This window comes from Staurois parvus, unplaced genomic scaffold (genome assembly GCF_062004578.1).
Source record: "Staurois parvus isolate SC_StPar_1 unplaced genomic scaffold, SC_StPar_1.0 ptg000353l, whole genome shotgun sequence".
Lineage (NCBI taxonomy): Eukaryota > Metazoa > Chordata > Amphibia > Anura > Ranidae > Staurois > Staurois parvus.
The window spans coordinates 1491940-1514415 of NW_028318149.1; the positions used below are offsets into that span (position 1 = coordinate 1491940).

Sequence of the window (22476 nt, forward strand, 5' to 3'; positions counted from 1 at the left end):
TCCCTCCAGTCCAAACCAAATATAGTTTTTTTGGGGGTCTATTGCGAATGACCGTGTCAATCATCACAGTAATTCCCTATTGGTGAAACAGGCCTTGATTCCCTGCTTTACCAGGTTATCAGATTCCAGTCCTCTCTCTCAGATGAGATCTTGTGCTGCAGAGTGCAATACTCCCCCCTTTTTCACCTCTTTTCTAGTTTTTCATTCTGAAAGGAAGAGACTAATCAGCCTTGGCTGTTTTTCTCTAAGCGGTTATCTATAAATCCTATAAAAGGAGTTGAATAAAGCTTGTTCAATTTGGACTGCTTTGTTTTCTTCTGCCTCAGTCCTCATGCCAGGTACATTCTGGACTTAAACTGATCTTAAAGTGGTTCTAAAGGCTTAAGGTTTTTTACCTTCAAGCATTCTATGCAGGAAGGTAAAAAACCTTCTCCATGTAGCAGCCCCCCCAATACTGACCTAAGCCCTCACTCCATCCAGTGATGTGCACTGGAGTCGCGGCTATCCCAGGACTCCCACTTCTCACTGACGGAGACAGAAGCAGAAGCCATTGGCTCCTACTGCTGTCAATCACAGCCAGCGAGCCAATGAGAAGAGAGAGGGGCCAGGGCCGAGTCGCAGCTCAGTGTGTGTGGACACACAGTGCAAAAAAAAGCCTTTAGAATTACTTTAAGCTTTTAGAAGGAAGATCTCTGCAGTCCCTGTCATATCCAATCTCTCATGGGTGGAATACCCCCTACTCAACCAATACCTTAATGGAGGGCTACATCTGAGACTCGAGGGAGAGCCAAGACTCTCTATGTGGGATTTACTACTTGCTCTGGACTTCCTTCCCAGCTCCAGATGAGATCTTTTTTCAGTCCAGTGTGGGAAAAGACTGAGCTATGAAGACAGCCACTCTACGGGCTCATCAGCTAGGAAGTTTGCCAAGATCAGGGCTTTAGGCTAGGAGGGGTATTTTGGTGATTTTCAGCTCCAGGTGGGATCACCTTCAGTCCAGTTGAAGTAAGGATTGAGCAATGACAACAATCTTTCTAAGAGCTACATCTTCAGCCAGGAAGTTTGCCAGCATCAGGGCCTTTGGGATCCTTTGGAGGCTTGCTGTTCCAGATTGGATCACTTTCAGTCCAGTTTTGAGAAAATCCTTGGTCATGAAGACACCCTAAGGGATTTTTTCTTAGTCAGGTTTGCCAGGATCTGGGCCTTAGGCTATGAGGGATCCTTGTTGGAATTCTGCCTGATGTGGGTAGTGTTTATATCCATACTGGGTTGCAATCTGAGGTGGCTTTGGCATCCTATGAGAACACAAGATTTGCTCTGGCTTCATGCCATGGATTTTGGGATATTTCAAACATGCTCACAAGCTACAGCTTTGCTTAGAACATTTTTATCACCCTCTCTAGCTGAACCAGCAGGACATAATATCATCCAGGATCATCGCTGGATGGGTCACTCCGGCAAGCCAACTGGCTTATAGGGTTTGGTTCCTACAGAAATTGTGACAACACAGTTAACCAGAAGACTTCATGGGCTCCCTGTGAAAGGGCACCAGGTATATTTGTAGGGAGATTACATGTTTTCCATTAAGGCTGTTCTGGCTCATTGTGGTGTGTAGACAGATTCCTTATACTGTCAAATTTTTTTATCCATAAAGGTTTCTGTTGGCTAAGTGCTATGATTGAACCCCTACTTTTTTCGTCATCCCACCCTTATTTTTGTGCTAATTAGTTCTCAAAAAGTATGCTGTCATGGAGTCTGTCAGAACGTTACAGTATATATTTGATAGGAAATTTTCCAATTTTGTAGGTAAACTTATTCCTTAAGGTAGAAATTTTAAAGAGAACAAAAAAAAAAAAAAAAAATATGTATGGTAGTACCTACAGTTAAAAAAAAGGTTTTAATAACTTCAGCACAAGGTACATTACTTATAGTTAATGCAATGGGTCCTTTGTGCTGCTGGATGCAAACTTAGTTGATATCATCTGTCTTCCGATGCCCCCCCTACAACAATCTTCCAGTGTGGCAGGGGAGAGTAAATTCGAGGGACTCATCAGGAGTGCTGACCATGATTACCCTTTCTGCTCCCCTCCTCCATTCATAGATGCTGTACTGTAGCTTCCATGAAAAAAAACAATGAGCTTTGAATGGAGGACAGCCAGATGAATGAAAGGCTTGCCTCATATTCATATATTGTTGTTCATGCACAGAATATGGTATAGAATGCTATAGTATTAGAAAAGGTGGTCAGATAGGGCAGGCATAGTCTGTTATGATGAGTACATATGACAGGCCCTTTGGTTCTATTAACCCCCACCGCCATAGTCTTTCAGAGGATAAAAGATTTCAACTAGATCTTCAGCCAGGAGCACAAGGGACACATCGCATTGTAATGTCCCTTGTGCGGATTTTGTTTTTGTTTTTTTTTTTACTAAACTTGGGCTTTAGGCACAAAAGACTGAAGAGCTACCATGTATATTACATACCAGTTTGAGTCAAAGGCAGGATGTCCATTACAGTTTGTAAAACATTAAAGTCCACATTGAAAAAAAAAAAATTCTACACTGTGATATTAGTGAAGGAGTGGCTGCCACAGCTGATCTCTCTGTCTGAAAATGCTAGATGCCTAGCTATCAAGCTGATTTTTCATGACAGGTGTACTTTTAGAAATCTGCAGGTGTGAACATGAATAGATGTTAAAATACCTATACTTAAGAACTTACCTTATTATGAAAGTTAGACTGTCCAGCTAAATCAGGATTAGGAGATCTAGCTCTAGGGCTTGGCCACTCATCACCAATCAGAGAAGTTCGTAAGGAAACCTTATTTATTTGCTGAATATAGAGAAACAGAAGAAACTTCAAGGTGTCCACTGACAGCTGTGGGGAAAAAAAAAACCATGAGGATGTTTATTAAACAAAGATCATACGAAAGATCATATGCCTGAATTTTCCAATTTTAATCCACTTATAATTTCATATACCAAGGCCTCATATACACAGACGTTTACATGTTGAAAGTCTTCTAGTGTATAATCCCTGGCGTTGTCCTATATCTGGGGAGCCTTCAATACAAGTGAATAGCTGAGCATGGCCGTACTTGTGTAAACACAGATCGCCTATGCATTGGCATTTACCCGTATGCATAGTGTACACACAAACGTGTCACTTCTGTGCTATATGTGTGGTGAATGCGGATGCAGCATTGTAGAATTTGTGCTATCAGACTTTTCAACATGTAAATGTCTGTGTACACGTAGCCTTATTGTAAAAGGAGAGTGCAGGAAATAAAACAGAGTTTTTGTTTCCCCTCTAATATTAGTCTGTTCAAAATACAGAAGGTTAAATAGTTAAGAAGACAGCAGTATAGGAAGGCTAGATATTGGTACTGCATTTAAAGCAAAACATGTACATTGAACGTAAAAGAAATATAGAAAATCTTGATTGGGGAGAATACTATAAAATGGTTGCCAGACATGGAAGAGCTTCATAGTAAGAGCTGTTAAACTTGTGGTATAATAAAAAAAAAAAGTTACACAAGAAGACTACTTATAAATTTGATAAAAAGGAAAATACTAGGAAAATGCACCTGAATCCTATGTTGCATGGAATTAGGTGGCCCGTGGGCATGAGCCCTAACATTTTGGGAAATTAAAATACTTCGATATGGCTAGCTATAAGCACCACAGATATACATGCACAGACAATGCAAAGATATACAACTATTACAAACAAGTAAGGGCAATAAACCTGCCTCTTGTATTCCCAGCAAAATCAGTGTATAGGCAAAGACACTACATACTGTATCCACTACTTCATGGCCCTGTCATTTAAACCTGTAAAAAGGAATTTGGAAGAGGCTCAGTTTAGTGTTGCCTTAACTGCCTACAAAACGTGATGCATTGTAAACACAAGACAACCACTTAACCACTTGCCCTCTTGACCAGGCTATTTTTTGCGTTACAGCACTGTGTCCAAATTAAATTTATGTCCTTTTTTTCCCACGATTTGAGCTTTCTTTTGGTGGTATTTGATCGCCTGTGCGTGTTTTATTTTTTGCGCTATAAAAAAAAATAAAAAAATTTAAAAAAAAGAACCGACAATTTTGAGAAAGAAAAAAACAATATTTTTGACTTTGTTATTAAACATGTCCAGTAAAAAAATGTTAAAAATCTCATTTTTGGCATAAATTTAGGACAAAATGTATTCTGCTACATGTCCTTAAAAAAAAAATCCCAATAAGTGTAAATTAATGGGTTTACTTGAAAGTTATAGCGTTCACAAATGGCGGTATAGATACTGGGATTTTTTATTTTTTAATAGTAATGGCAGCGATCAGCGACTTATAGCGGGCATTCTGACACTTAGTGTCACTGACATCCCCAGTGACACCAATACAGTGATCAGTGCTAAAAAATAAATAAATAAAATAAAAAAGCACTGACACTGTACTAATGGCACTGGGCAGGAAGGAATTAACATGAGGGGCGATTTACATTGGGCTGTGTCCTTCACTGTAAGCATACTGCTTTGCATGGCTGCCCTGTGCACAGCCATCCAAAGCAGTGTGCAGGAGTTGACAGGGAGGAGAACTGTTTTGTTTACAAATAGTTCTCCTCTCTGTCGGAGATGCTCACCAATCACCGGGCACTGGCAAGTAATCACCGACCGGAACCCGGTGATTGACAGCCGCAGCTTGAATGGCGGCGTGGGTAGGGCATGTGCACACCCCTACCCGTAAATGCGAAATAAAGTATAAATATGTGATTTTGTGCACCCGTGCCACCCTGTAGCAGTATATCTGCTATAGGGTGGTCGGGAAGCAGTTAAAAATACCTCTGTAGTAAATGGTTTTATTTACATGATGTAGGAGGTTACGACTGTGGTACAGAGTAGACACCACCAGCAGTGCACAAGTACAATAAACAAGATGTAAAAGACCAAGTACTATAGCAATATTGGGTTGCAACACATGAAGCATTGTAAACACAAGACATGCAAGAACGTCTTAAACTTCTGCAGCAACAGACACCACCACACAACCTACATAGTTATTTGGGAGTGTAACACTGTGGTACAGGATAGATAGCACCAAAGAGCATAAGTACAACAAACATCATGGGAAGACATCGGACTGCATGCAGGCTCAGTCTCCCATCCCTGACCGCAGGTTACTGGCTACATGCAAATAGCGTTGACTGATGTCAGCCTGTCAATACTTTGTACAGGCTGAGCGGCCGCAGCTATTCGCATGCACCTGTCATCCCAGCTGCAAGAATCCAGTGTATGCAGCTAAACAGCCATGTGAAAGAGGCTTAAAGGTTAAGTTCACTTTACTATCATGTTACACCCATGTATTAGGGTGTAACGTTACTATACAGCACATCCCCTCCCTCACAGCAGGAAGGAGTGCTTTTCCCTGAACCCGTCACTGTTTAACCACTTGCCTACTGGGCACTTAAACCCCTTACTGCCCAGGCCAATTTTTTGCTTTCAGCACTGTTGCACTTTGAGTGACAATTGCGCGGTCATGCAACAGTGTGCCCCTTATGACATTTGTATAATTTTTTTCACACAAATAGAGCTTACTTTTGGTAGCATTTATTTGCCACTGGGTGTTTTATTTATTGTGCTATAAACAAAAAAAAAAGCAAAAATTAAAAAAAAAAAAAGTTTTTCTTTGTTTCTATTATAAAATTTTGCAAACAGGTAATGTTTCTCCTTCACTGATGTGCATTGATAAGGCTGCACTGATAGACGGCACTGATGAGGTGGCGCAGATAGGCAGCACTGACAGTGGCACTGCTGGGCACAGATCATCAGTGCCCTGATGACCAGTGCCGATCTGTTTTCTGACAATTGCCAGTTATCGGCAGTACTTTCCTCATGCTATGACAGCGTGGGGAAAGTGCAGCCTATAACCGGCAACTGCATTTACCCGGTGATCTGCTGTGTCATTAGACACAGCTGATCACGTGGCATAAGGCCTCTGTGATTGGCCTTTTACCACATCATGTGATCAGTTGTGTCCATAGGACACAGCGATCACGGAGATCATTCGGCTATCGCCCAGTTGTCAAGTGGTTAAAAACAGTAATCTGTGAATGAATGAATTACAAGCCCTGTCTGCCACCACGGCAGAGGGCTTGTAGCACTCACTAGCGCCCAGTAACTGTCTGCCCATACTGAGGTACGGCAGACAACTGTCAGCAATGTCTGCAGGAGCCTGACATTGCGCCTGCGATCCACTGATCGTGGGTACAATGCTTTGCAGGCTTCAGGCAAAAAAAAAAAAAAAAACAGCCCCAACACAAATGCTTTTTTTTTTTTTAATTTACCTGTAAAATCATGTGCTTTTTTTTTTACTTTTTACATGGCTTCTGAGTGAAAGTTGAGGTCAAACTGCTGCGACCTCTGGAACAGCCTGGTGTTTGTAACTAGTGCAATCAGGAATGCCAAACACCAGTGAGGCGAATCAGGGCTGCTCTGTGCAAAACAGAAACTGTGTCTTCATTTCAGGCTGTGAGGCAACAAAATGTGATTTTAAAGGGGGGGGGGGGAATTCTTTTCTATACCTAATGTAAAACCTTCTGGAGCTCACGTGGTTAAATATAGTTTGGACCAAGATGGTCCAAACGATCTATATCCTTTAAGAACACATACAGTGGCTGTGAGAGCTGTATAAACTGTATGCAGCACTGTGTTCCAGCAGCAGTACAAGGTCTTCCTGTCCTGTTCTCAGAACAAAATAGTCAGCCATTTACAGGAAGATTTTACCTGCAGAAAGCTCTACTAGACATAATGCCCTTTGCAAAATCATCTACGCTCCTCTCCTGCATATATTGCTCCCTAGCATACCCTGCACTCTCCTCTCCTGTACACTGCCTGCTTAGACATTCCTTCAGCATTCTCATTCTAACACAGGCACACTTTTTGGGTCATAAAACACAGGTGCAATATACAGTAAGCTCTGCGGTACCTAGCAGATAGCAGTATCCATTCACAGCAAAAAAAAAAAAAAAAAGCAAAGTTACACCTACGGTAACGCCTTTTCTAGGCGTCTTGCAGGACAGCACCTCAAGAGACCTCAGCTCCTCCCCACCTGAGGAAACACCTCCACCCAGAATAAAAGTACGGCCTCCCCACTCTGACCTCAGTTCATGACTTGGCACCTCCGGTCACCAGGGGAGACACAATACAAGACACAAAAAAAAAAAGAACCATACTGTGTAACCAAATGCTACAAAGGGTGGTTAACTGGCGCTATCCTGAAAGACTCCTGGAAAAGGTGTTACCATAAGTGTAATTTTGCATTTTTCCCCTCCCCATCTTTCAGGACAGCACCTCGAGAGGATATACAAGCACTCACCCCTAGGGCGGGACCATCGCTTGTAGAACTTTGCATCCGAAGGCCTGCTCTTCTACCGAGACCAGATCAAGTCTGTAATGCTTAACGAAGGTACTGTAATTGGACCAGGTAGCAGCCCTACAGATCTGTCCTGGGGTTGTACCAGCCAGCTCAGCGTACGTGGTCGCCATGGCCCAGGTGGAGTGCGCCATGATGCCCTCCGGGACTTCCCAGACACTCAGTCAAATACGCCTGTCTAATTGCCAGTCTCAGCCACCTAGCTAAAGTTTGCCTAGAGCAGGGGTGGCTAACCTGTGGCTCTCCAGCTGTTGTGGAACTACATTTCCCATGAGGCATTGCAAAGATGGGAAGTTACTGACTTGCAGAGGCATGATGGAACTTGTAGTCCTGCAGCAGCTGGAGAGCCGCAGGTTGGCCACCCCTGGCCTAGAGGCTTTACAACCCTAGCTTGCTCCTGAAAATGATACAAAAAGGGAATCCAACTTCCTAATCCCTTTAGTCCTATCTAAATAAAGAAGAACACATCTAACATCCAACGTGTGAAATTTCCTTTCCTGGTCACACAAGGAGATAGGACAAAACGAAGGTAAAGTAATTTCTTGGCCTCGATGAAATCTCGAGGCTATCTTGAGTAAGAAGGCCGGGTCTGTCCTAAACGTCACCCTATCTGCAAAAATCTGGAGGAAGGGGGCTCTAATTGACAGGGCTTCCAACTCACTCTCCTCGCTGTAGTAATGCTACCAGGAATACTGTCTTGAGGGTTAAGATCTTGAGGGAACTTGAATCCAGAGGCTCAAACGGGGGGCCTGTCAGCATCTTAAGTAACGTCGTCAGGTTCCACTTTGGAAAGGGCCTTTCTCTTACAGGTCTCTGTCTGGTCAAGGACTTAAAGAACTTAGCCACCAGATCCTCCCTGGCTAAGGGGGACTCCAGGAAACCGCTAAGAGCTGACACTTGGCCCTTCAGCGTACTCACCGATAGCCCCTTGTAGGCTCCCGCCTGCAAAAATTCTAGGACTGAAACTCCGCTATGTTTCCAGGGAAGTCTGGGCACACCATCTGTTAAAAAGCTTTCAGACCTTAAGGTAGATAGAACGGGTCTCCTTTTTCTTACTATCTAGGAAAGTGGATACTACCCTAGCTGAAAACCCTTTGCTTCTCAGGAGCTGTTCTTCAGAAACCAGGCCGCTAGGTTCCATCTGTATACCTGGGGACATAGAACCGGGCCCCGAGACAGTGAGTCCTCCCGGCACGGCAATATCTAAGGGGGTAGATGGCCAGGGCCGAAAACCAAGCTCGTTGGGGCCAGTGTGGGGCTATCAGGATTAGGGAAGTTCGCTCAGATCTGAATTTCCTTAGAACTGCTGACAATAAGGAGACTGGGGGGGGAGGCATAACACAGGGTAAGTCCCACCGCTGCGCTAGTGCATCCACTGCTAACGCCCCGTCCCATCGGTTTAGAGAGAAGAAAATGGAACCTTTGGTATTTTGGCCCGACGCAAAAAGGTCTATGGATGGAGACCCCCACTCCCTTATGATGGCCTGGTATATGTCCTCATTGAGCACCCATTCTGATTCCCTCAGCGGCCTCCTGCTGAGAAAGTCTGCCACCTGGTTCAGATTCCCCTTTCAGGTGGACGGCGGATAAGGAGGCTACATTTGTCTCCGCCCTGGTGAGCAGCTCCCAGGCCAGGGACCACAGAGTCCTGCTTCGAGTCCCTCCTTGCCTGTTGACATACGCCACGACAGAGCTGACCGAGAGGATCCGCACAAGATGGCCCCGTAGCTGCTCCCAGAAGGCCACAAGGGCCCGCATTACCGCCTTGAGTTCTTTCTAGTTTGAGGATCTGTTCCTCTCTTCTGGTAGCCAAGAACACTGCGCAATAGACCCCCCTATGTGCGCTCCCCAACCCGACGCTCGCGTCCGTTGCAATTTTCCTGGAGATGGGTAAGGCCCATAGCAGCCCATGGGTCAGATTGGCTTACCTCCTCCACCACCAGAGGGTCCCCTTCACCGGGGGGGTACCTGTATCTAGGAGTCTAAAGACACCTGCCGGTGATCCCAGACATCCAAAATGAACAGCTGGAGGGGCTGAGATGAACGAGGTTAGCAGGCCCAATACAGACATTGATTCTCTTAGGAACACGGCCTGGATACCTGAGGCGTCCGCAATAAAGCCCACCCCCTGCATTAAAGTCTGGAAGAAGGCTAATATTTTGTCCTTCGGGGATCCCACCACGATATGGGCCTGTAGCTGTGTGAGCCAATATTCCATGTTCCGAGCTACCACTGTAGTGGTCATGGCGGGATTTAAGTTGGATAGTGTGGAGTCCCAGGGATCCGCCCTTCTATCCATGGTGTCAGACAAGACCCCCATGTCCTCAAAGGCAAGGTACATCTTCCTGGCTACCTGGGAAAAAGCTGCGTCCAGCTTGGGGCTGTAATTCCACACTGCGGACTAGTCTTCATCAAACGGGAACCTGCGCTTGACAAATTTGGCAAAGAAAGGCTCTCTCTCCGGATCCTTCCAATCCCTTTTTATGGTTTCTACCAGCACTTCATGGACGGGAAAGACTATGCTTTTGTGCCTCCATACCCTGATACATTTGTGGGCATGGCCTATATAAGCATTCACCACTGAGTGCGAGCATGGGGACGCTTTAAACTTTTATTTTATTTTTTTTACACTGTATCTTTAAATTTTATTTTTTTTATCACTTTTATTCGTATCACAAGGAATGCAAACATTCCTTGTGATAGAAATAAGCAGCGACAGGTCCTCTTTATGGGGAGATAAGACCCCATATCTCTCCTTTACAATGTAAAGCATTAGATCAAAAAAAAAAAAAAGCATTGATCTAGTACTTTTAAAAATAAAGGCCTCGTTTCTGGAACCGGAAGTGATGTAACGATGTCGCTCCGGTCCTCAAGGGCATAGAGATGAGTGGAAGTCATCTTTCCTTCACTGATTTCTATGCACAGTGCCGGAATTGTTGGATGGGTTCTTAGGTAAGGCTGAGAACCACTGAGCGGCGGCGGGGCTATTTTTGGCACCTGTATCAGTGCCTATTTTTTATATGGGCCAAAGGCCGATAAGGGTATTTCCAGTCGAAATGTTTTGGCCACCAAAATTTAAGTGTATCCCTACTAACTAGCCTTAAAACTGCCCCTGTGCCTCCCCCCTTCCACAGAACCTATGCTAACCTGTGTAAGAAAGATGTATATACTTAACTTATTTTCAGACCACTCTGGTCCATTCACATGATAGCCAGTGTAGCTGCAGGAGAAAAGAGTGAGCATGACAACGCATGGGACTATAGATCAGGGCTCGACAAATGCCAGGCATCATGTCTCCATGGTGACTAGAAATTGCATCCTGGTGACTGGGTTCACATACTGCCTCCCACAGACTTCAGTGGGAAAACTCTTTTCAATAGCAATCCTATGAGAACACTTCTCTCCACATGCCACTCTGTAACGGTGAGTTCCAGACTCCTTAGTAATAAACTCACACATGACCATTTTCATAATGGCACTCAAAACACAATGCGTGTGGAACGCATCCGTGTGAACCACCTCAATAGGAACACAATATCTAGCCTGTCATGCGAATCTGTGAGTTTCAAACAAATCCAGTGAACCAGGATGGCCTCCCTTCACACCTGGGCGATTTGAGATTGCAGAATTGCTAGCATCCTAGCAACCGATGATGTAATTTGTTGAGAAAGAGGATATCAGGTGCCTGCATCCTTGTTTGCCCCTCTCCATCAGCAATGAGGTCACTTTAGCTGATGCTGGAATACTAGTCAGTACCAGGGTACAAATGTGTATTTGCTTTGTAAAAATTAATCATTTCCAATGTTCGGTGTCCTACATGTCTGAACGTTGGTGCACTATATTTTAGTTTTTTACATTTTAGAATGCGGTGCCTCAAGACTGTGTGGACGTTTAAAAGGGTGCTTTGACTGAAGAAGGTTGAGAAACACTGGCCTAAGTATTTCCTGCTGTTCGGGGTCTCTGGGCTTTGGCAAAATGACAGCCTCTAGAAAGTGAAAACAGGAACAGTGCTGGAGGCAATTTACAGCACACACTAATTTTTGTAGCATAATTATTAATGCAGAATGTATGTTCCTTGCAAAAGAACACTTTTAAATCAAGTTGTTATGGGTAAAGTTCCGCTTTAAGCCTAGGTTTACACTAGTGCTGCTTGTATGATGAGTGTAATTTTAATGCGTTTTCATGTTGAACCACCTTAACCACTTGTCAACCGCACTATAGCTGAATGATGGCTACAGCGCGGTTGTCCAGTTCTGGGAAGGCATTATATAATGTCCTCATATAACGCACCCTCTCGAGTGCCCCTGGCGATCTCCATGATCGTTGTGTCCTACGGACACAGCCGATCACGTGAAGTGGTAAAAGGCCAATCACAGCGGCCTTTTACCACAATCAGCTGTTTCCAATGACACAGCAGATCACCAGTAAATGCAGTTGCATGTTACAAGAGGTCTGGTGCTAGAATTATTGCTCTTGCTCTGTCGTTCGCAGCAACAGTGCACGTGTGATGCAATCGCCGTTTAAATACACGCGAGGACTGATGCATGCAAGGACAGTGGGACGGGGTGCTTTAACATTTTTGTGCTTTAACATTTTTTTTTTATTTGTACATTGACCCTAAACTTTTTTATTACATTTATTGCTATCTCAAGAAAAGTAAACATACCTTGTGACAGCAATAAGCAGTGACAGGTAGTCTTTACTGAGACATCTGGGGTTTATTAGACCCCAGATGTCTCCTCTATCCTACAAAGCATCTGATCAACCCGAGACTGATGTGATCAGATGCTTTCCCAAACCAAAAATGGCTTTGTTGACATAACAAAATGCTCATTGCTTCTGGCTTCCCATACCATAGAGATGATTGGGGATGTGTCAGTTCCCGATCAACTCTATGGTAAGTTGTCGTAACTGCCAGCTTCAGTCCTGGGCTCCCTGGTGGGATGGGAGAGCCCAGAGAGGCACTGGAGAGTGGCGGAAGGGAGTACTGGACGACCCCCCCTCAGCTGCCGGTAAAAGCAATGCAGTGGCTCATTAACCGCTTCATGTCCGCCCTATAGCAGAAATACTGCTACTGGGCGGCAGGGGTGCGCAAAATCACGTATAAACTAAATTGAATAACTCAAGTGCTAACTATGGTGAAATAAAAACAAAACATTACAATTAAATGCTGTAGCCGCTAGTGCACACAACCCATGTCTCAGTGGGGCAAATTATACAATCAAACAATGAAAAAATGCTGCGCTACATGAAACAATGGTACAAACCATCATATAGCCAAAAAACAAAGAAGAAAAATATATATTAGAAGAAAACAAAAATTGTAGAAAAAAATAATATTGAAATAAAATGATAAATATTTATATATTTTAAGTATGAATCAAAGTCATTCAAAAAATCAAGTTCAATCAGTAAAGTGCTCATTCAGTGAACCCTCCTTTGGATAACAAAAAATATGTGCATCTGTCATCAATCCCTATGCAAAGACATCCTCCACCATATATCTGCTCACCTGATGCAGTGTGACCTCACATTATAACAATCTTATGGTCTAACTGCACGTTTGGTCCCATATGGACTCAGAAGATCAGCTTGCTGAATGAAGACTCCAAAGTAAGTTTTCTCCTGATAAGCGTCTTTGTATCAGCCATATTTCTCATTAAAAAGAACTCGACATAGTACTTTATCCTTTTAAACTTTTATTCATCAATTAAAACATATGAAATACACTCACGTTCCGGAGGTGTATTTGCACCAGGTATGATGAAGATCCAGTGATGTACTGATTAAACACAAGATGGCAGTATCATCTCAGTAGCAGAGTCCTGTACAAGCTCAAAACAGACACCATCCATATAATATAATGCAAGGCAAAGCACGGGCCCACTTAATGAATGCTATTGCCTGCTGTAAAGTCGTTTCAAGAGCCGTTTGTAGAGTACTACAAGCCGCTATCCCAATGAATGGCAATGTCGTGACGTCATCTGCACACCCATTCACCATCCACAGTCCTCAGTACAATTCATACGTGATGCTCATTAAGCAAGCTGGAAAGCCACCCACTAACAATAATAAAACGAAAAAGAACATTAGCATAAAATTATTTTTAATAAAATGGCGCCGACTGGCTTTTCCACCATGTGCTAGGGCAGTCCACAACAAAATGGCACCGGTTTACTACATAAATTGATTGTCCGACGGTTCAATTGTATCCCCTTGATAAAGTCACATGATTAGTGACGAAACGCGTCAGCTAGTGCGGATGACATCACAACGTTGCCATTCATTGGGATAGCGTCTTGTAGTACTCTACAAATGGCTCTTGAAATGACATTACAGCAGGCAACAGCATTCATTAAGTGGGCCCGTGCTTTGCCTTGCATTATATAACGGATGGTGTCTGTTTTGAGCTTGTACAGGACTCTGCTACTGAGATGATACTGCCATCTTGTGTTTAATCAGTACATCACTGGAATTTCATCATACCTGGTGCAAAATACACCTCCGGAACGTGAGTGTATTTCATGTTTTAATTGATGAATAAATGTTTAAAAAGGATAAAGCACTATGTCAAGTTCTTTTTAATGAGGAATGCGGCCGATACGAAGACGCTTATGAGGAGGGAGCTTACTTTGGAGTCTTCATTCAGCAAGCTGATCTTAGACCATAACATTGTATAATGTGAGGTCACATTGCGTTAGGTGAGCAGATATATGGTGGAGGATGTCTTTGCGCGGAAATTGATTACAGATGCACATATTTTTCATTATCTAAAGGAGGGTTCACTGAATGAACTCTGTATTGATTGAACTTCATTTTTTGAATGACTTTGATTCATACTTATATACAGTGAGGAACAGAAGTATTTGAACACCCTGTGATTTTGCAAGTTCTCCCACTTAGAAATCATGGAAGGGTCTGAAATTCATATTGTAGGTGCATTCCTACTCAGAGACAGAATTTAAAAAAAAATTCAGGAAATCACATTGTATGATTTTTAAAGAATTTATTTGTCTTGCACTGCTGAACAGAAGTATTTGAACACCTAAGAAACAGCAAGAATTCTGGCTCTCAAAGACCTGTTACTGTGCCTTTAAAAAGTCCACCTCTACTCCACTCATTAATCTAACTTAGTAGCACCTGTCTGAGCTCTTTAAAGACACCTGTCCACCCCGCAGTCAGTCAGACGCCAACTACTACCATGGGCAAGACCAAAGAGCTGTCAAAAGACACCAGAGACAAAATTGTGGACCTCCACAAGGCTGGAAAGGGCTACGGGGCAATTGCCAAGCAGCTTGGTGAAAATAGATCAACTGTTGGAGCAATGGTTATAAAATGGAAGGGGCTAAAGACGACTGTCAGTCTCCCTCGGACTGGGGCTCCATGCAAGATCTCACCTCGTGGGGTATCACTGATAAGAAAGGTGAGGAATCAGCCCAGAACTACAAGGGAGAAGCTGGTCAATGACATGAAGAGAGCTGGGACCACAGTTTCAAAGGTCACTGTTGGTAGAACACTACGCCGTCATGGTTTCAAATCATGCATTGCACGGAAGGTTCCCCTGCTCATCACATGTCCAGGCCTGTCTGAGGTTTGCCAATGACCATCTGGATGATCCAGAGGAGGCATGGGAGAAAGTCATGTGGTCAGATGAGAACAAAGTAGAACTTTTTGGTCTAAACTTCACTCGTCGTGTTTGGAGGAAAAAGGATGAGTTGCATCCCAAGAACACCATCCCTACTGTGAAGCATGGGGGTGGTAACATCATGCTTTAGGGGTGCTTTTCTGCAAAGGGGACAGGACAACTGCACTGTATTAAGGAGAGGATGAATGGGGCCATTTATTGTGAGATTTTGAGCAACAACCTCCTTCCCTCAGTCAGAGCATTGAAGATGGGTCGTGGCTGGGTCTTCCAACATGACAACGACCCGAAGCACACAGCCAGGATAACCAAGGAGTGGCTCCGTAAGAAGCATATCAAGGTTCTGGAGTGGCCTAGCCAGTCTCCAGACCTAAATCCAATAGAACATCTTTGGAGGGAGCTGAAATTGCATGTTGCTCAGCGACAGCCCCGAAACCTGACAGATCTAGAGGAGATCGGTGTAAAGGAGTGGGCCAAAATCCCCGTTGCAGTGTGTGCAAACCTGGTCAAGAACTACAGGAAACGTTTGACCTCTGTAATTGCAAACAAAGGCTTCTGTAGCAAATATTAACACTGATTTTCTCAGGTGTTCAAATACTTATGTTCAGCAGTGCAAGACAAATAAATTCTTTAAAAATCATACAATGTGATTTCCTGAATTTTGTTTTTAAATTCTGTCTCTCAGAGTGGGAATGCACCTACAATGTGAATTTCAGACTCCTCCATGATGTTTAAGTGGGAGAATTTGCAAAATCGCAGGGTGTTCAAATACTTCTGTTTCTCACTGTATATAAAAAACCACAGTTTATTTTACACACACACACTTACACACACGTTTTTATATATATATATATATATATATATATATATATATATATATATATATATATATATAGTCATATATTTATAATTTTATTTCAATATTAATATTTTTTCTTCTAATATATATTTATTTCTTCACTTTGTTTTTTGGTTATATAATGGTTTATACCATTGTTTCAAGTAGCGCAGCATTTTTTCAAAATCACGTATATATGCGTGATTTTGCATTTCCGGGTAGGAGAAATTTCGCAGCCGCCAATCACCGGGTCACGGCCGGTGATTACTCACCCGCGGCTGGTGATTTCCGACAGGGATGAGAACTGTTTTGTTTACTAACCGTTCTCCCTGTCAGCTCAAGCACACTACTCTGGATGGCTGTGCACAGCACAACCATCCAAACAAGTGTGCTTACAGTCAAGCACACTGACACCGCCCCCCTAGTAAAACACTCCCAGCACACAGTGAACCCTTTGATCGCCCATCATGTTAACCCCTTCGTGCCCAGTACCATTAGTACAGTGTTAGTGCTTTTTGTTTTCTAGCACTGATCACTGTATTGGTGTCACTGGGGATGTCAGTGACACCAAGTGAGTTCCCCCCACTGTCAGAATGTCCGCCGCAGTCCCACTATAAGTTGCTGATCGCCGCCATTACCTGTAAGAACAAAACAAATCCCAGTAAATATACTGCCATTTGTAAATGCTAAAACGTTCACGTTAACCAATTAATTTACATATATAATGATTTTATTTTTAGCAAAGACACGTAGCAGAATACGTTTTGTCCTAAATTTATGAAGAAATTTGATTTTTTTTTAACCACTAGCCTACAGGGCACTTATATCCCCTTCCTGCCCAGGCCAATTTCCAGCTTTCAGCGCTGTCACACTTTGAATGACAATTGCGCGGTCATGCAACACTACCCATATGAAATTTTTATAATTTTTTTGTGACAGATACAGCTTTCTTTTGGTGGTATTTAATCACCTCCTGGTTTTTTATTTTTTCTTAAGCAAACCAAAAACCACTGAAAATTTTGAAATAAAGTTTTCTTAGGTTTTTGTTATAAAATTTTGTAAATAAGTGATTTTTCTCCTTCACTGATGTGCGCTAATGAGGCTGCAGTGATGGGCACTGATAGGCTGCAGTGATGGGCAGTGACAGGCATCACTGACATTAATAGGTGGCACTGAAAGGCAGCTCAGATGGGCACTGATAAGTGGCATTCATGTGGCACTGGCAGGTGGCATGGATGAGCACTGAGAGCTGGCACTGCTGGGGCTACACTGATCATCAGGGAACATGTCCCCTCCGAGGAATGCCGATTACCGGCTCTCCTCACAAGCTGTCACAGTGACAGCTCGTGAGGAGAGAAATGCTGATAACCGACATTTCCCTGTTTACATGCGATCAGCTGTGATCGGACACAGCTGACCACACGACCGAGCCGACATCTTCAGCTCTTTCCGTGGGTCGGTGATCCACTGTGTCCAAGGGACACAGCGCACCGCCAATCACCACGCACTCCCGGAGCCGTGCATGCGCGGTAAGAATGGGAGGACGTCATATGACGTCCTCCCAGAACGAGAGAACCACCTTGCATCCGTCATTGGACTATATGGCTGGTGGGAGGCGGTTACATTTTTTTACTGGACATGTTTGATAGCATAATGTCAAAAATATAGTTATTTTTCTCAAAATTGTTGGGGGTTTTTTTTATAGCACAAAAAAAAAAAAAAAAAAAGCACAGGCGATCAAATACCACTGAAAGAAAGCTCTATTCGTGGGGAAAAAAGGGCCTAAATTTCATTTGGGTGCAGCGTTGCATGACTGTACAATTGTCAAAGTAACGCAAAAAACGCCCTGGCCAGGAAGGGCGGTAAATCCTCAGGAGGGCAAGTGGTTAAAAAAGCAGAACTGGCTGCTGAAAAACCAATACTGGGATGATCCCTGGAGCTGCAGACATCATCCAGGTATACCAGTGCTGACGTATATATCTACGTACTGCGGTCTACAAGTGCTTTGTTATTCTGTTGAAGGAGACTGTATTTTATACACAAAACTGACAAAAATGCATGAAAAATGTGGGTACATGAGTTCCTACTGAAGTCTATGGAGCAAAGAAAAACACACCTGCACACTTTCAGAAAGACATGCTACATTGATGCGTACACACACCATACAGAAGAATGATCGCCATTGTTGCGTATGCCCGTGCCACAGTGTGAATGGCGGCTAAAAGCCAACATACTCCTGTGACCCACAAGAACAGCTTTGGTCATACTTCTCTTCTGAGGGTGCAGGCCAGCCAATGTGTGAGGAGCAGCTCTCTACCCTCCTGTGACCCACAAGAACAGCTTTAGTCATACTTCTCTTCTGAGGGTGCAGGCCAGCCAATGTGTGTGAGGAGCAGCTCTCTGCCCTCCTGTGACCCACAAGAACAGCTTTGGTCATACTTCTCTTCTGAGGGTGCAGGCCAGCCAATGTGTGAGGAGCAGCTCTCTGCCCTCCTGTGACCCACAAGAACAGCTTTGGTCATACTTCTCTTCTGAGGGTGCAGGCCAGCCAATGTGTATGAGGAGGAGCAGCTCTCTGCCCTCCTATGTACACAAGTGCAGAGCCTGCTGCCTCTGGGGAAGACATACATTCAGACCCATTGGGCCTCCATAGAAGGATGGGGTAGAGCACTGCGCACTACTAGCAGTCACCTTACTCCTGACTCTCTCGTATTCTTCCACCGACTTGCAGCTGGACGCCGCCTCAGCCCACTCCAGGCTCTTTGGCGCGCTGCGCTCGGACAGGCTGTGGAACGCCTCGAAATAGAGCCACGCCACGTCCTCCAGCAGCTGCAGCTTCCCGCAGGCGATGTGCCGCCACATAGTCCAGCAGAGGCGCGGGAAGCAGCCATCCACTGACCGAGTCCGTACGTACGTTGCCATCTTCCTCAGGTAATGCAGGTTGAATTTAGCCGGCGGAGGAAACTGCAAGACTCCGATTAGAAACGGGTCCACCCTCGCCCACATCTGTACCCGGTGGGTATCCATGGCGGGTATCCGTGTACCTGTCCTCCAGGACCCGGCAGCTGCCAATGCTTGTCGCACTCCGGACACAACTCCAACTGGAGGTGACGCGAAACCTAGGAGACGCCACCATGTGGGCGGAGGGCAGGAAGACACGGAAGTGATGGGGACACGAGGAGTCCAAACGTTACAGCCAATTGCCATCTTCCGCCAGTACTGAACTTGTCTGCTCAGTGGCTGACTGAAGAATGTGGAAATTTTGTTAACCACTTGACCTCCTGAGGATTTACCCCCCTTCCTGACCAGGCCTCTTTTTGCTACTCGGCGCTGAACTAATTGCGCGGTCATGCAATGCTGTACCCAAACGAAATTTACGTCCTTTTTTTCACACAAATAGAGCTTTCTTTCGGTGGTATTTGATCACCTGTGCGCTTTTTATTTTTCACGCTATAAACAAAAAAAAGGCCAAAAAGTTTGAAGAAAAACAATATTTTTTACTCTCAGCTATAAAAAATATATAGTAAACTCAAAGTTGGTTATAAATTTAGGCCAAAATGTATTCTGCTACATGTTTTTGGTAAAAAAAATCCCAGTAAGTGTATATTGATTGCTTTGTGTGAAAGTTATAGCGTCTACAAACTATAGTATAGATAATGGAATTTACGCCATTTTTTTTTTTGCTATACTGCGCTGCGCTAGTTTAATGGACAATTGCGCGATCATGCAATACGGTACATAAATGAAATTTACATCCTTTTTTTCCCACAAATTGAGCTTTCTTTCAGTGGTATTTGATCGCCTGTGCGGTTTTTATTTTTTGCGCTATAAAAAAAAGGCTAACAATTTTGAGGAAAAAAACCAATATTTTGGACTTTTTGCTATAAAACATGTCCAGTAAAAAAAAATTAAAAAATCAAATTTAGTCATAAATTTCTGCCAAAATGCATTCTGCGACATGTCTTTGCTAAAAAAAAAAAACCCAATACGTGTAAATTAATTGGTTTACATGAAAGTTATAGCGTTTACAAATGGCGGGAAAGATACTGGGATTTTTAGGTTTTTTTATACTAATAATGGCGGCGATCAGCGACTTATGGCGGCGATCAGCGACCTATGGCGGGACTGCGGCGGACATTCTGACATTGGCGGGTACTGACTTGGGGTCACTGACATCCCCAGTGACACCAATACAGTGATCAGTGCAAAAAAAAACACTGACCTACTAATGGCACTGGGGAGGAAGGGGTTAAGTTTATTTTTCAGGGAATGGGTTAACTGTGTGAGGGGAGTGTTTTACTAGGGGGCGGGGGTGTGTACTGCACGGGACACTGCTGATCAGGAGAGAGAAACTCTTCTGTCCCGATCAGCTTGTCCTGGAGCTGTCAAGGAACTGACAGAAAGCACAGCTACTGCAGCTGTGCTCTCTGTCAGCGATTGCCGCCGATCGCCGGGACATAGCCGGTAACAACCGGCTGTGACCTGGCAACTGACATCCGCGGCTGTGATCGGCGGGACAGGTAGGGCGGCAGCGCGCCTCGCTCGCGCCCCCTACCTGTTTACAAAACACACGTTTTAAAACGTGGTTTTGCCCAGCTGTGCCGTCCTGCCGCCATATTTATACAGTGGCTGGGCAGAATGTGTTTAAGAGAATTTCAAAATTAACAAACAGGATCATAAGGTGAAAATAAATGAGAAAAAAGCTTTACAGGATAAGTTCACCTTTTTTACAAAAATAATAAATGTACATATTTTTGCAGGTAAAACAATGTGCATTTATTATTTCTGTCTGCAGGAGCCTGGAGTGCATTGCACCACTGATCAGTAGATTGCTGGTGCCATGCAGGTCTCCTGCAGACCTGTCAGAAAATCTGCTTGCCATACAGGATGTACAGTCAAGCAGATGTACTGACAGGAAGAATCCATGAACTACCACGGTGCTCCACAGCACCATGGTAGTTCAATGAAAGCTACAAGCTGACAGCCACCAAGGCTGTTGGGACTAGTAGGCACTCATTCACAGAACACTGTGAATGGGTGGAGCCCCACACAGCTGCGCTGTTTTCAGTATGGGGAGAAGTTTCCCGTACTATCTGTCGGGGGGGTGCGGCTATGGCAACATGTTACAAGTTCCACCCTAAAAACAGATGGAACATGTTCCAAAGGTGAACTTTTCCTTTTAAAAAGCCAATCAATGTAGCCACCACATCTAAGAATTGGTAAGATGCAATATAATACATTGTATTATTGGTTTATTACTGATTTAAAGCAGATCTTCACCCCCAAAATAATCAAAAGTCCCCACTCTCCACCCTTCCACTACTCTGATATATTATCACCTTTTCTTTTTTTTACTGAAAAATGTTCAGTCCCACCTCCTAGGTGAATGTCATGTACTGTGCTGGCTGTGCCTCCTAGGATATGCATGTCACATATCCCAGGAGGCCTAGTCTTTAATTCACGAAGGAAGAGGGGCAGGCCCAGCAGAGCATCATTGGAAAGACACAGAAGAGCTGGTAGCCTCCCAATCACATCACGCACATACATGGCAGCATGGGACCGGGGCAGCGGCTGCATAGAAGAGGATCTTGACAAGAAAATGCTGGATCCACTAGGTATCTAAATTGTGGAAAACCAGCAACAAGGTAAGCAGGGGTTAAAAAAAAAAGAGAGGTGAAGATCCATTTTATATACTGCCGCCTACAGAAAAATTAGGGGCCATAACCCCTACCGTTACTAGCCTGCTTAAAACGTAACTAAAACCGCTAATGTAACTTTCTGAAAACAGTTAAAGCAGAGCTCCACCCAAAAGGAGAAGTTCCGCTTTAAGCCTTTGTTCCCCTGCTCCCCATTAAGGATTGGCACCTTTGGGGAACTGGGGGAAGCAGGTAAGGTACCCAAATTTGACAGTTACTCGCTCCCACTTCCGCCGCGATTGCCTAGGCGATCAGAAGCGGAAGTTGTCCTCCCCTCCCTCCCCGTAGTCTTATGCAACATGTGACAGGTTCCAGAAGACTATGGGGCCATTCACAAAGCGCAGCACTTCTTGCGCATGCCCAGTGGGCACCCGGATGTGAAGCCGCAAGCTATCACAGCCGGGTGACCACACTGAAGATCCCGGCGCCAGTGAGAGAAGACGGCCGGTGAAACCAGCGGTGTAATTACCACCGCTGGACCAAGGGACAGGTAAGTGGTTGTATTTTAAGAGTCAGCAGCTACAATTTTTCTAGCTGCAGACTTTTTTTTTTTTTTTTTCAGGTGGAACTCCACTTTAAATTAAAGGCATTGCCTTAAATTGGCCTTTTTCATTCCGGGTACCGAGATTTCTTCAGGGGTGCCTTGGCAAAATGCCTAAACATTTACAAAAAATTGTATTCAAGCCAGCATGCCTTTTCGTTACACAAAGCCACAGGTTTTCATTGTACACCATTCCATCATTGTTTGATAAGGAGGATGTCGGGCAATGGTGTATTTTCTTTGGAAGAATAAATCACCTCAAATATTGGGTGTTCTACATGCGTGGATGTTGTTGCAATACGTAAATATATATATATATTTTTTTTAACATCTTAGA

General features: G+C 44.0%; 1 protein-coding gene across 4 annotated transcripts in view; it reads right to left on the bottom strand.

Annotated features, from left to right (window-relative positions):
- TBCCD1 (TBCC domain containing 1) overlaps positions 1 to 19038 on the bottom strand; it is a 124192-nt gene extending 105154 nt beyond the window's left edge. For all 4 annotated transcript variants that reach the window (XR_016313840.1, XM_089684711.1, XM_089684709.1 and 1 more), the window contains exons 1-2: positions 18594 to 19038; positions 2721 to 2876 (exon numbers count right to left, since the gene is read on the bottom strand). Coding sequence is in view for 3 of the 4 variants with exons in the window: in XM_089684711.1 (XP_089540837.1) it covers positions 2721 to 2876; positions 18594 to 18929 (492 nt within the window). In the remaining variant the exon portion in view is untranslated. The remainder of the gene's footprint in view (positions 1 to 2720; positions 2877 to 18593) is intronic.
- Between the last annotated feature and the right edge of the window lie 3438 nt (positions 19039 to 22476).